At 49.1% G+C, this 13,353-nt stretch overlaps 6 protein-coding genes across 6 annotated transcripts; 2 read left to right on the top strand and 4 right to left on the bottom strand.

The window, feature by feature from the left end:
* Positions 1-849: 849 nt before the first annotated feature.
* On the bottom strand, positions 850-1,623 carry POX_f07359 (uncharacterized protein; the record flags this gene model as incomplete). The annotated part of the gene is made up of 1 exon (XM_050116164.1): positions 850-1,623. The coding sequence occupies one exon, from the start codon at positions 1,621-1,623 to the stop codon at positions 850-852; it is 774 nt and encodes a 257-aa protein (XP_049966303.1).
* A 458-nt stretch (positions 1,624-2,081) lies between these two features.
* POX_f07360 (uncharacterized protein) lies at positions 2,082-3,208 on the bottom strand (the record flags this gene model as incomplete). Its single annotated transcript, XM_050116165.1, has 2 exons — positions 2,082-3,096; positions 3,159-3,208. The coding sequence occupies 2 exons, from the start codon at positions 3,206-3,208 to the stop codon at positions 2,082-2,084; spliced, it is 1,065 nt and encodes a 354-aa protein (XP_049966304.1).
* A 441-nt stretch (positions 3,209-3,649) lies between these two features.
* POX_f07361 (uncharacterized protein) lies at positions 3,650-4,061 on the top strand (the record flags this gene model as incomplete). Its single annotated transcript, XM_050116166.1, has 2 exons — positions 3,650-3,838; positions 3,897-4,061. 2 exons carry the CDS (start codon positions 3,650-3,652, stop codon positions 4,059-4,061), a joined length of 354 nt encoding a protein of 117 aa, XP_049966305.1.
* Positions 4,062-6,176: 2,115 nt separating this feature from the next.
* POX_f07362 (uncharacterized protein) lies at positions 6,177-6,695 on the bottom strand (the record flags this gene model as incomplete). Its single annotated transcript, XM_050116167.1, has 1 exon — positions 6,177-6,695. The coding sequence occupies one exon, from the start codon at positions 6,693-6,695 to the stop codon at positions 6,177-6,179; it is 519 nt and encodes a 172-aa protein (XP_049966306.1).
* Positions 6,696-7,444: 749 nt separating this feature from the next.
* Positions 7,445-10,526, bottom strand: POX_f07363 (uncharacterized protein; the record flags this gene model as incomplete). The annotated part of the gene is made up of 7 exons (XM_050116168.1): positions 7,445-7,486; positions 7,540-8,314; positions 8,377-8,403; positions 8,466-8,874; positions 8,947-9,175; positions 9,233-9,477; positions 9,530-10,526. The coding sequence occupies 7 exons, from the start codon at positions 10,524-10,526 to the stop codon at positions 7,445-7,447; spliced, it is 2,724 nt and encodes a 907-aa protein (XP_049966307.1).
* A 401-nt stretch (positions 10,527-10,927) lies between these two features.
* On the top strand, positions 10,928-11,641 carry POX_f07364 (uncharacterized protein; the record flags this gene model as incomplete). Its single annotated transcript, XM_050116169.1, has 2 exons — positions 10,928-11,382; positions 11,437-11,641. The coding sequence occupies 2 exons, from the start codon at positions 10,928-10,930 to the stop codon at positions 11,639-11,641; spliced, it is 660 nt and encodes a 219-aa protein (XP_049966308.1).
* Positions 11,642-13,353: the final 1,712 nt, after the last annotated feature.

A 13,353-nucleotide genomic window follows, 5' to 3' on the forward strand; every position in this document is an offset into this window, starting at 1 on the left:
TCGGGGAGATTGCACAACTGTCGGGACATATCCTCTGTCAGAACAAGCGAGCGGTACTCACCGCTAGCGGCTGATAGATCACATTCATTTGCTCGGTGTACGTAATCTTGCGCTAAGCTGCGGCTCTGGTGTCGAGACGGATTCAGGGGTAGTTGGAAGAGAGAGACACAACTATCTACATCAATCAATTGACTTTCTGCTTTTGGAGCATAAACGCTGTCCACTTAACTGTGTACACAGAACCTAGCTGGTGATACCAACAACAACCGAATATGTTCCTTTACCAAGCCTCCTTTAACAACTGTGACATCGCCTCTGGCTACCCTCATCCGTGCAGCGAATGCACTCGGTATAAATTCCGCTGTCGGACAATCCCGACTGCCCTTTGCCCAGAAGTATGGTACTTGCTCTATGGTAACCATGACTTCTCTGATCAGCAGATCCGTGATAGGTTGTGGGAGATCGTACAATCATACCAGGAGGGGCCTCAACAGCTTGGGGAGGATGAGGCCTAAGAGCAGGACAGTTGCTAAAGTGATCCAACGATATGAGGGTGTTTTACTTGTTGATTTATGGCCATCCTGGCCATTCTTTTTTTGTGCATATGCCTATCCAACAGAAGATTTAAATACAATATTTAGCAATTCAGGGAGCACACGCACACGTGCACGCTGATTACTTCACTTTTCTCACTACGTTCGTTTCAGGGCATAAGCTAGAGCCTAACGGTGTGTTACAGTAGGAACTCCACAGTACTATACTTGTCTTGACTATACTGGAACACGAAGGTCTGCCAAAAGGTTTCGCCAAAAGAAACTCTAAGTGATTCAATCATTGGATGAACCTCATTCAAATACTTGAAGCTCTTGATACCCATTTCTCCGCCACTAGGACGCCGAATTCCAACAAGGCTCTGCCCTCTGTTGACGTCAAGCCATTCTGTATGTTGTCCGGGAGGAGCCCAACAAGAAGAGGAGCTGCACGTAACCATTTTTGGTATTTAGGGTGGCCCCGCGTCACAATAAAAAGTTCTGAGTTGCGAAATCTCTCTGCAAGAGAGGTTCCACTTCCACGCTGATGCTGTAGCATGTGTCGAATGACGTGCTGAGCGAGTCTTCGCGTCCCGCCCAATATGCGAGACCCTGCTTTGTTGGCGTGGTGACCCTTAGTCTGCACCTTGAATGCCTTTGGCACGAGTTTGTTCATGGCCCCTTTCAGGATTCGATGGCTTCTATGCTCGGCAACCAAATTCCTCCTCGAAGCGGGGATGTTTGGTGACGGGTCTCCCGAAGCGGTGTTGTGTTGTCCTAACCCTGAACTCAGTGCTAAGATCGCTTTGGGTGTCAACCTTGGCCGGCTCTCAATGGTCTGGCTCGTCGTGAGAGGGCAAATAACTGCTGGCAAGGGGTCCAATGATGCTTTTGCACTGACGATACCAGTATCCTTTGCCAGCAGAAGGGCCTTGTCAGGAGAAGGGAATAGTCTCATGTGTTTGGTGGACCTTTCATTGATATCCTCGATGCACTGTCCAGATAATAGGCCTGATTCTTCGTTCTCTGAACGGGCAAGCCCAGATATATCTGCCGAACAGTTCGGCCCCCCCGCACACAAGGGAAGCTCCATGCTACCCAGTTTTTGGATCAATTAGGTACGCAGTGAAATCCTCATAAGGCTGCAGTCGGGCAAGCAAGGATATTAAATGCTCTTGTGGAGGTAATGAGTGTTGAATCCTAGATAAAGTCGCCAGTCATCTAGTGCACACGTATCAAGTAGCTGTGACAAAAGTTTTCAGTCGTGGTCAAGTAGAAATAGCCGGAAGATGAGGCAGAAATAAGCTGAGACAAGGGTACACTTTAACCGCACTGTACTATCTCACTCGGTGGTCTAAATAAAGTGTTGGATTTCTGTGGGATCGAGCGGTGATGGGCTATTAGGTGGTGTGCGTGAGCTTTATTGCGTTTACGTTTTGCGGATTTATTAACATGCGACCCCAGACAAGAAAAATTAACATAATAACTCCACCTTGCCACAATTTTTTGAGGTCTTGGTAGGAGAGATTGAATCACGCCATAGTCCGGCTCTTAACTATCGATTGAGAACCGCGATATTTCTTTTTCGCTTCGATAGTAAGTTGAGTTAGACTCCTCCTCGTGCGATTTAACTTCATTCGAAGCAGTAGATCGCGTCTTATCCTGAAACTTCACAAAATACGCATAAATAAAGGGCTGTAGAATATATACTATGGCAAAGAGGAAACCTGCACCCGATACTGCGCCTAAAGCTGCTCCTAGAGACTTTCCTGGTATCGTTTGCGATGCGCGGGTATTACACATGGTGGGATCATATCCCGCCGGGCTGGAAGGGTTTGCGGTCTGTGACACAGTCTCCGTCCCGCCGACGTCGGGAACTTCCATCCCAGTAGCTGTCTCTGTTGTTATGAGGCTTGAAGAGACTGAATTGATCCACGAGTTGGGCATGCTTGTTGTTTCTGTTCCGGGGTGCCCAGGCACTTTGATCAGAGACGAACCTGTGGAGGGGGTGAGATGAAGGTGGGAATGTGATGGATCGCGCATCGTATCGTACACTGCAGATGTGAAATGCCTCGCACTAGTTTCCGAGGGAAGATCCGTCATTACTGTGGGTCGAATCGTCGTGTCCATATATGGGGGTAGCAGAGTATCTGCACTGGTATAGGTGCTAATGATGCCGAGTAATGTGTCATTTGCCGTGTCATTCTTCGTTTCATAATCTAACATGGAAGCGGCAGACGTTTCCCACGGTGATATGCCGTCGCTAAGACTCTGACCGCTTTGTCCATCTATCTCAATAGCTGTCGATGCTGAAAGAGAACTGTTGACTGTAGAGACAGACGTTGTCGAAAAGTAATTGGACACAGTGTCTGTCGCTTCCTGGTCAATGTCTCCGAAGAGAAATGAGCTGCGGCCTGACGGCTCATTTGTTTTGTCGGAAGGCAAGGGGCTCTGGGATGTCGTTATGCTAATAAGAGCTGCAAGCTGGGAGACTCTTGATCCGATTGATGATTGTGGGGTCTCTTCTGGGCCGCGAGACGAACGAGATCCTTCTTGCAGGTGGTATCTTGAGAAAAGGAGATTAGTATAACAATGTCCCTTCTTGCCTGTCTCGAGAGAGCAACTGACCGAGTCCGGGAAACTTGCAATGAGATAACCGATTTTGAATCCAGATACATGCTGCACTTGTCCAAAGGAAACATGTGCTGACCTCACCAGTCCTCTCAGTGGGGCTCTTTATAGTCGATGTACATAACACGCGTAGAATACTCATCCTAGCAGCTAAGGAACAGGTTGGAATATGATGCAGCGCTATATTATCACGTCAAGATTATTGCATGCTTCTCACAGCTGCGAATGCCGTATTGAAAAATTATTCACGAGAAATCGAAGGATATCAAAGTTGAGGGCGGTCGACCCGCTTTACCGCGGGGTTGTCGGTGGATGGGCCAACACTGCTTTCAAGTGTCTGTCGAAGCAGAGGTGGATATGGTCTTCGCCAACCGATTCTGGATACAGTACTCCAGCTGTATAGTCCAGTTGCCGCCATTTCGTATAAAGTCATGAGAGAATCAGCATTCAAGCAGTGCAGTTGGGATTTCGGCTCCGACCGGAACCCCATGGCTTCCAAATCCAGTCGTGTGCAGAAAGAGCAGCTTCGCAAGCGGCGCAATAATCTTCTGCGACGCCACAATGACTTCTGGCGCCTATATTCGATCAAGAGCTGGTTGATTATGGAGGCGCCCGACGGTCGGGTCTTCACTTACCATTCTCATCCCGATTTGCCCGCTCCCACTCCGCAGGAAATGGTAAGGCATATCATAAACTCCAAAACATGCCAGACTGACAGTCAGGTATTGCCCACAGAGCGAAAGAGACCAGCCTCCTGTCCACAGAACGCCGTTGGATTTCCTCGATGAAGCGGAAGAGCCAGACGAAGAGCCGCGCAACATACCCGCTTCAGAATCCAGCGATGCTATCTGGAGCGCCATATTCTTGTATCTGAATCGCCGTTTCCAAATGGTCATGTAGAAATTGATTCAGTTATCTCGGAATTAAATGATCCGTTCCGAATATTGTATAGTGCTTAGCAGATGCCGGGGGTGTTTCCAGGATTGAATCTCATTATTGGTCCAACATTGGCATGCGGTCAGCAGTGTAACCGCCAAAGTGTACATAAAGTTAGGTCAACTCGTTTCGCCCTTTGGATATCACAGGACTCGTCTTATAACCCTTTTGAGGGAATCCCGAAATGTCTTATAGGCAAGATATTGTGTGGGTGGCATACGGGAAATGTTAGAGTGCTTCCGTAATTAGTGACGCTGCCTATTCTTACATTTTTTCCCTTACCACTAATGCCAAGACCTACTAGGATAGAGGTAGATCGGTTCCGGCATATAAATAATCCCCTGTTGTCTTTCATCCCATGAATGTAAGAACCATCTATGGAAACTAGATCTTTCCAATGGGTATGTATGTAGGTTAAACAGAGTGCTGGACGGGGTCTTAACGATCTAGCTAAGTGGCCCTTTGCCTATGATCCCTATGTCTAACAGGTAGTATAACTAGAGGCTTAATATACTGGAGCATTCAGACTTAGCATACAATGCTCTGGTTATACAGCAGCTCGGGGCCCTTTGGTCAAAATGAACCTGTTTGCTACACCCGCCCTTTTCTGTTTTGTGCCACCCACTTGGGATGACTAACATGCAAAAATATGGAATTGGAAGAGGCGTGGATAGAATGCGACAGGTTCGGCCAGGCTTATTGGTGGTATCCTGCCGTACCTTCGCCTAGGCTTTCTTCTTGTCCCTGCTCATTCGAACGGAGGAGCGAGTAGTACTGGTGGCATATTCGTAAGGAATCTAAAACCAATCAAGTCCAATGGATTGTGAAGCTCGAACCTACTGAATCCAATCCAGCATTACGAGGTTTCAATAATCTATGAAACGGTGAGCCCGAGGATGCCGGATACGCACCCGTTGGTGGGCTGTGAGATGCGGCGCATGCTCTGAATCTCATTAGTATGTACTCCATCCCAAATGTGGAGTGGCTAACCTGGCACTCTGAGTGTGCGGTGAGCATCTTTCGGTGATTGCATCTGTTTACCATCAATAGGAATGCCCAGACTGGCCGGGAACGCTCTAACAGAGTAGGAAGCAATGTTCCGATCTCCTGGAGGCCGGATAGCCAGACCAGCACACTAGTGACGATTAGCAAGCTTTATCACCACGCTAGGGAGCGATTTCATACGACAATCACCATCATCATTAGCCAGATCCAGGTAGACCCTTGACTCATGGTAGATATGGTAGATTGCCGACCGGGCAAAATAAACGGGGCTCTCTGTGTCAGCGTAGCGCTGTTTAAGTACCGGAGAAATACAAATATTAATACATGCCTTGGCCTGCCGGGAACCGCAGGAACTTGATGGCTTTCCATTTACACTCAATAGAAGCCAGGTATCGTCACTCGTTAGCTGAGACTCACCGTACTGCCTAGTTTATTCGACACTCCTAGGCCATAGAGAATCCCTTCAAATCTTCCCTATCCTGTATAAAGATTTATGCACAAGAAGAGCTATTTTTGCAGGGAGGGAGAGCGGAATCTGCACAGCGATCAAGAAATTGAGGCTTTCATCTCACGTATTCACCATGCTACTGTGCACGAGCTTCAGAACCACTCGGCTCTCGGCTCTCAGTCGAAAGTTGCGGTTTTTGACCAAATCCGCACAGCTTACTGCAGTGAACTATTAGGCAGGTCTATTGTAAGATGTTTCGATGTTTCTTTCAATTTACTAGCCAGGATGGACAATCACCTTCGGGAACTTGGGTAGAAAAACGCAAATTATTTACAGACCTGTCATTCTTAGCACATGAATAAGTCTAAATCAAGGCTTTCGGTGACCGTGAGAAGAGTAATATTACATAAGGTAAAGACTTATGCCTCCGTGTTCAAACATTTCCTTAGGTGGAGCTATGACTAGACACTGAAAACCGTAGATTTGAATATCAAGAAGATCTACAAAGGCAAGCTTTAGATGCCGAAGTATAACTAAACCCACGGGTGGAGTAATAACGAATCTGGTCAGTTTAATCTGAAGTCAACTAGGATGTCGTCCCTGTCTAACATTCCACACATGCACATCTAAAGCCACCGTTCCGCCGGCCTCCAGATCCGCGAGATGCTCCATTGTCGCTTCCATTCCTGCTCCGCTTGGGCATCTCGCACGCGCGATTTATCCAGAGCAGCGCGGAGTCGAACAATGATTTCTCGAATGCTGCTCTGGCCAAGTCCACTAGCCCCTAGCTCGAGCATATGCGCTACGGCCAATACATCAGATAAGAGCTCGCCTAGGTTTTCAAAGCATGAGCGGTAAAACTGATTCTCGGTCTCCTGCTGATCTCGCTGGCGCAGCTTCTCGGCCTTCAGCTCTGCGAGTGAGAGCGGATTTCTGGCTTTGGTATTCTGCATCCGCGTGCGAGTCGTCTCTAGAGCCATTGTAGATCCGTTCGCCACTGCAATCTGGTGGTCCAGCGAATTAATCTCCGGGAGGTCATGGCGTATCGGAAGAATGATTGGAATCAGATCCCATGTGAGCGCACGCTTTGGAACGTCAGGTGGCCGACTGTATATACTCGAGGCATCGTCAGCGCTACTATTCATGGTCGCAGTTCCAGTCACAATATATTATAGACGGCGTCGCGGATGCCATCCTAGGTTAATATAGTGCGCAACCCGACGGCTTATTTGTATTTATTCCTTTAGGGCGACTCGAGCGGCTTCGCCACCATGAAACCATGCAGCCACGAGTCAGAAAGGCACTATTACCAGAAGTTGAGGCCCACCCACGTCCACACAAAAAGAGACCCGGCCAATTTTTACACCTACATTACCATCCGGCCCGGACTAGATTCTGGTCCAAATCAACTGTAAAATACTCAAGGGGTATCTCGAAACCAGCTTACCCGTGAATGTACACGTTTTATATCTCTGCCTGTGATCAGAATGGCTCTGTCCTTAACTCGGCTAAGTTATAAACATACAAGTCATGAGTGGAAGCAATGCTTCGTCTTAATAAGGGTGGGGCAGGTTTCGAGTACGAAAAAGAAACCGTTCGTGGCAAAGGAAGACTTTCCCTGTAAATGTGGCTTTCCCATATCTAGACAAGTTTTCTCGGACGGTAGTAGCTCAGTACGTTCAATTAATCTAGAGGCATGAGCAATTTCGATTGAGCGCCGTCCTCATAATTTTCGGGGTAGAATGCCTAAGAAATTGTCCAGACTTGTTCGCCTTTGAGCACAAATCAAAAAAGGCAAGGCTTCGCTCAGTGTCAGTCGCTCATCAACTCCCCTTCGACCAGCGAAGCCAATCACAAGCGACGCTTTTTTTGTTCAAATTTTGGTTTAGAAAAACTAATGGATCTCTTCTTCCCATTGAAACAGTAACAGCTTCGCCTAGGAGGCCAAGAAGCACTGAGATGGTCGACACGGCCGAAAGGAGCATATACCTGCTGCTCCTGGGTGATCTGTTGAACTGATTTGGGGAACCCGCCAATCCGTTGGTGCGAGCTGCCGCTAGACAATTCAATACAAAACTCTTCCGCGAGGCTGTTCACGGTAAACGTAACCTTCTTACGGTAATACCCACAGATGCCACACCCGTCATTCTCGGCCACACGGCCGAGGTTATGGCACGATGAAATGCGCAAAGTGGCATCAGGGAATTCCTTTCCAACGCACCGTAAGATTGTTTGAACTTGCCTTCTTGCGCAGAGGATAGACCCGCGACAGTGAAAGATCCCTCTTTTGTGGATAGGAATTTCGTCTAATTCAAAGAAGAAGGTGGTGGCTAAGAGCGCGCGGACGAGCTCATCCGCCACGGTGAACGGCAACCCGGACATCTCGGTCAAGCTGTCCACATCATCGAGGCGTGGGACTTGTCCACATAGCGCATGGTCCAGGCGGAAGACATCGGGCTGGTTGTACTCAGTAAGGTAGTTGAGAGCTTCATGGAAGCCTTGATGGCCGTCCATGCAGGGCGAAAAGATCGTTGCTCGAATCATGCGCGACAGAGCGCCTTCCATGAACACACCGGGTGTGCCCTGCACATGCTCGTGAGGATCAGAGGCATACCCTGTTCCCACTGAGAGGGCCAGGTCCGGTTTTTTGGTTGAGGGCCAGATGATCGTCGATTCTTTCAGAGCAATAGCGAGGGGATTGTTTGCCCGAACACCGCCGTCTTGCAGGGTGCCAAGGCCAGGAAGGGACTTAGTTCGGAAGAAACTGTAATCCGTCAGCACGTACTTCCACCAAGAGGCCCAAAATTCAGTCAAAGCAGTACGCACAAGGGGGCCGCAACGCTGCACTGCGCTCTAATCCAATGTTAGCTGAGCTATGGACCACGTCCTATCCGGTGAGAGCGGCAGCTACTCACACATCTACAAGAGGTGGATTCTCTGATTCGGATTGAGGAATAAAGAAGATATATGCCGCGTCAGCTTGCCGTTGGCCTAGGCCACGATAGTTGGCCAGGACGCAAGCCTTCCCGTCTGACGTCCGGCTCGCGACCACGGCCACCCGGCAACCGGCAAAATTTGCAGTCGGAACGTCGAAAATACAGCGATTTGGATCAACGGCTTTCTGAAGAACGGACTCTAGTTCAGAACTGTTATACCAACCGCCTCTTAGTATCTGCAGCGTCCATCTGATGATACTGATCCCGCGGAGAAGGGGAGCTGTCGTGGAGGAAGGACGGAAGATCATTCGAGCAAAGCTGGGGAATTTGGCGAAGCTTTCTTCCACGGAAGCATTATTAAGAAACAGATCTATAGCTGATAGTGCACCTGTCTGTTTGTCAGTTTATATCCACTGGCGTGAGGGGGGCTATCAAAAGCTCGCAAACAAAATCTACACACCAACGCTGGTGCCGTTGCAGTAATCCGGGACCTCCGTAATCGACATTCCTTCCAGTCGATTTTCAATTGCTCGCAAGAGACCTAGCTGGATCAAGCCACGAACCCCTCCGCCGTCTAGACTGAAGATGACGGGCCCTTTAGTGGGCGGAAGACGGCGAATCGTCAGCATAAATCTATCCCCGCAGATAGGACACCGAGAGAGATCGGTATGATATTCCGCGGAAGAACTCTTTATGCCGAATATCACGACACAATTATCGCAGATTGTGTGTCTACATGGCATTACATGTTCTGATCGCCGGCACATGCAGAGAAAGCAAACTTTCGTGGATCGGAGTCCGGCCCATTGTCGATAAAAATCCCTCAAGCGCTTCCGTCGTGCAGCGGCGGCGGTGGTAATTGGAGTCAGGCCAGCAAATGCGTGAATGAACTGATAAAGGACACTTTTGCAATCCACATACAGATGGGTGGCCGAGCTCTCATGACATGACTCCCGATAGAGAGCGTTGAACACTAACTCCGGGTGGAAAGCTATCCAGTGTGTCAGCGTTCAGCGGGAATGGGCTGCGGATTAGGGCCTTACGATGCATCTCGGGGGGGTAGGCATCCATTAACAATGCAGAGGCGATGAACTCGGCTGCCTGACTTGCTGAGCAGGCGACATCTCGCGCCTGGCTTAAGAACTCACCAAGACACTCTCCGATGGCTGTGTTTGGCGCTCGACCTGCCCTCGCAAACAACAGACAGTCAAGAACGGGAGGACACCCGCCTTGTGCATGATTGTACAGTCGCAGTGTTTCATGCCAGAGCGCCTGGAGGTGAATGGCTGAGAACTCTAAGCTGTCGGTCTTCTGTGCTTTCTTGACAACCTGAACCTCGTCCAAGAGCAGAAGCCGTAACGGCTCAAAAGCTACCGCATCTGACAGACCCTCGCGGCTTCGAAGGTCTAGCATGCTCACGTGAGGGTGGGAGAACTGAAGACAGGTTTGCGGGATGGCTTCGTTCGCGCCATTGGGGTCCTGGGTCAAGACAATCACCACACGCATCAACTGTGGTACACGTCGGCCGCCCACCGTTAACGCTGGGGGCGGCTGATCAAGCAAACTGCGAGCTCGCTGGATCTCACTCCCAGAACTCACAAACAGACAGAGGATGTGGGTCCAAGGGAAGATGCAGTTTGTGATAATGTCCTGTTGGGCCTCGGCGAGAGTGCGAGTGTTTTGCCCTCTAGGCAAGGCATATCTTTGAAAGTCTGCAGCACAGCCTTTGAGCCACGCTGTGTCGCCTAAGCCATGCAGACTAAAGGGGTTACTCTCGAGTAGAATTGTCGGCGCTGCCGTGTGTGCTGTGGAAGTACTGATGTGTAGCCGGACAAGGCCAGATGGCCCTCTGCGCGTGACGTTGTTCCGAGGAAATAGACCTCGGAGAGCATGCATACGCATGCCATTGCCAGCAAAATAGATGACGGATGGATATTGCTCTTGCGGGTAACTCATTTCTTGAACGATGGCATCAAACCGGCCCGTGTCCACCAGGGACCGCTCTCCGGCACCAGCAACTAGGTCCAGCCAAGCTGCCATTGGGTCCGGTGGGCGACTTCTCTAATACAGAGAGCGACAGGTTGGGACGTGCTTTGGCTTCTAGCATTTATATAATCCCCTAGGGGAGGTGAGACGGTAATATCCTCGACGACCCGCACACCGCACCAGCCACTACCGGCAAGACTAATTGAGGTCACTAGCCGCAGTTTGTGATGTATGATGCAAAGCCGAGTCCAGATGTGCGGAACTGATATCTGTGGCCCTCATGTTTATGCGCCTCGAAATTTGCAAAGGATAAGCCGGATAGGTCTTTGAGCATAATCAATTTCATTGTACTATAAGGACAGCCTGCAGGGCATGTAAACATAAGAAGAACTCTGTCATTCATGGGCTCTCGCAGAGAAGGACTTTAACGTCAGCTGTCCTTGCCCGAAAACACCATGCAAGCCATGGCCTCCAGTCATGAGTCTAGCTCGCCCAGCCTCTCACGACGACGGACCGAGCCGCCAAAGGAAGAAACGCGGGATGATATGAGTATAGTTGAAAGATCTAACACCGTTAACAGCGCCCAAGATACAGAGTACGTGAAAATGCTCAAGGACGAGGCCCAAATGGAAACTGGATACAATATTAGAGTTAGCGCGGCGAACTGGGCTTTACTGGCGGGGTATCTCGTCGTACCAGGCACCTTCGCGTCATTACAAAAATCGAGTCAGGTTGAAGACGCCCTAAGCAACAACAAGGCAGGCCAGGTCGTGATGCATACCATACAAAATCCGCCTTTGCTCGCTATTGCCTGCTTGTTTTTTGTAGGTGCAATCACAGCAATGTACTTCTTGATACGAGTTCGCAAAATTCGAAACTGCTATACGTGGCTCATCAACAAACTTTTTATGTAAGTGGTCCAGCGATGCAACATAACGGAACCAGCGATGCTCACCACAAAAAGGCCAGCTATGCTTAATGCGGCGGCAGGGCTGCTCACTACCCTTATTAACGTCTATACGTCCCGTGGCGGTCACTGGTCTGTGATGTCAATTATCACAACAGTAATCACCGGTCTTACATTTTGCGTTTTCTTTGCCTTGCTGATATTTTACAAGTTCTTCAAGCTGCGAGGTGTCCTTCAGGAGGATAAGAATGGAATAAGATAGAGTGACTTTATAGAGGAGGCTTCTAACAAATCACTGAGACTAGATGGTCTTGCGGAGCAACGAGCAACGAGCAACACACATTTATAGTCTGTGGACACGAATTGCTCGGGACCGCATGCCCTTCAATTTAGTGTATCACTGAATTCATTGAAGAAAAGATCAGTATCCGTAAACCTGGGGAAATCCATCACGTTGCTCCCGTCGGAATCTAGCGTTCATACAAAATCCGGACGGAGACACGTCCGGCTCATTCTTTGAGTCGGCTGTTTGCCCGGTATTTTGTCGGTGTCAGTTTGCTGCAGACTTGGCAGGTTTGGGGATATTCTGTAGCTTCTTTGTAGATTCAAAAGTTCTTATCAGTTTTCTCTCGTCGTTTCCGAACTAGTGAAGACTCCTACCTAGATGTTCAGGGTCTTTCGGCGCTTCAAATTGAAATGCCGGTTCCAGTGCGTTGCTATTCGGTGCGAATTCCATTCCCGAACTGGGATAATAGTCTCCAAGCCAGAGAGCAAATTGCAATGCTCTGGTAAGCTCTCTGGCATGAGAAAACTGAGCTTCCATTGTTGGTGAAGAAGTAAGGAAGAAATTGAGAGGGAAAGCTGTATGGAGGATAAGACTCTCTTTAAATAACGTCTCTGTTATCGACAAATATGATGTCATAGATGATTTTTTTCTACAGAATGGATGTGAAGAAACTCAAACCCTTCGGTTCCTAGGGCCGGGCCCCTCTAGGTGGGGGAACTGCGCTCTCCATCAACATCCTCGATGATCTCAACCATGGACTGGCCCTTCTCCTCTTTTAAGCCAGAATGTATGAAAGTTCAGATGGTTCGAGGTGGTGAGATGGATGGTTTATCGAATATTTCCGATACTCTCGCAGCTATCTTGACTGTGACTGAAATCAGAGTCCTACGCTTGCCAACTTCTGTTGAACCAAGGAATACCGATGCTTAGGAGATGTAGGACGGTCTCCATGAAGATACCCACGTTATGCAAAGAGATTCTGCTGGAATAAGATCATTTAAAGGCGTATTATTGTTGGAGTTCACGTCAGCTCGACCGGCTTTTCCAATCAGCCGGCCGTCAATGTTGGCCTGCGGCTACCACTTCGTGCTCATGACGGGCAATCTTGGGCGGTAATCCCACGGCCTTGTTCTGTATTTACTGTAAGAAATATATTGCCACCGGAATCTTCTTCCAGGAGCCACGGAGTTTTCTAAATATCAGCCCATCTACCCTGGCTGGGCTTAGCGGCGTGAGGGTCATGGAGTTGGTGGTCGGAGCAGCCAACGCTTTTCGTCAATTACTGAGATGGTTGCTTCTGGGTTTACGGTGTCGAGGAATGTCGGTGCTTCATTAAGAAGATGAACTTCTATAGTACATTGACCACGTCTCTGCGGGCGGAGAAATGCTAGAATTAGAAAAGCACCTCTCCGTGGTTAGTGCTCTTACGTCTCTATAAAATCTATCTGTGCGATCGATCTCCTTCTGAATAGCACTTTTCACTAAACCTGGTTCTATCCAGCGCACGGTATTGTTTATGGAGGGCGCGGCCAGCCTCCTATCCTCAAGCAGTGCGTTGACCCCTTGGAGATTTCCTCGCTTGGCTGCGAGAAACAACGGATGCTCTAACCAATTGATTCCCAAGTTGGGATTGAGATGACGGTGCAGTAATAGTGCCCTCACAATCTCCAGATTCCCGTCACGCGCGG

The sequence above is a fragment of the Penicillium oxalicum genome, chromosome VI, assembly GCF_001723175.1.
Source record: "Penicillium oxalicum strain HP7-1 chromosome VI, whole genome shotgun sequence".
In the NCBI taxonomy this organism is placed as follows: Eukaryota; Fungi; Ascomycota; class Eurotiomycetes; order Eurotiales; family Aspergillaceae; genus Penicillium; species Penicillium oxalicum.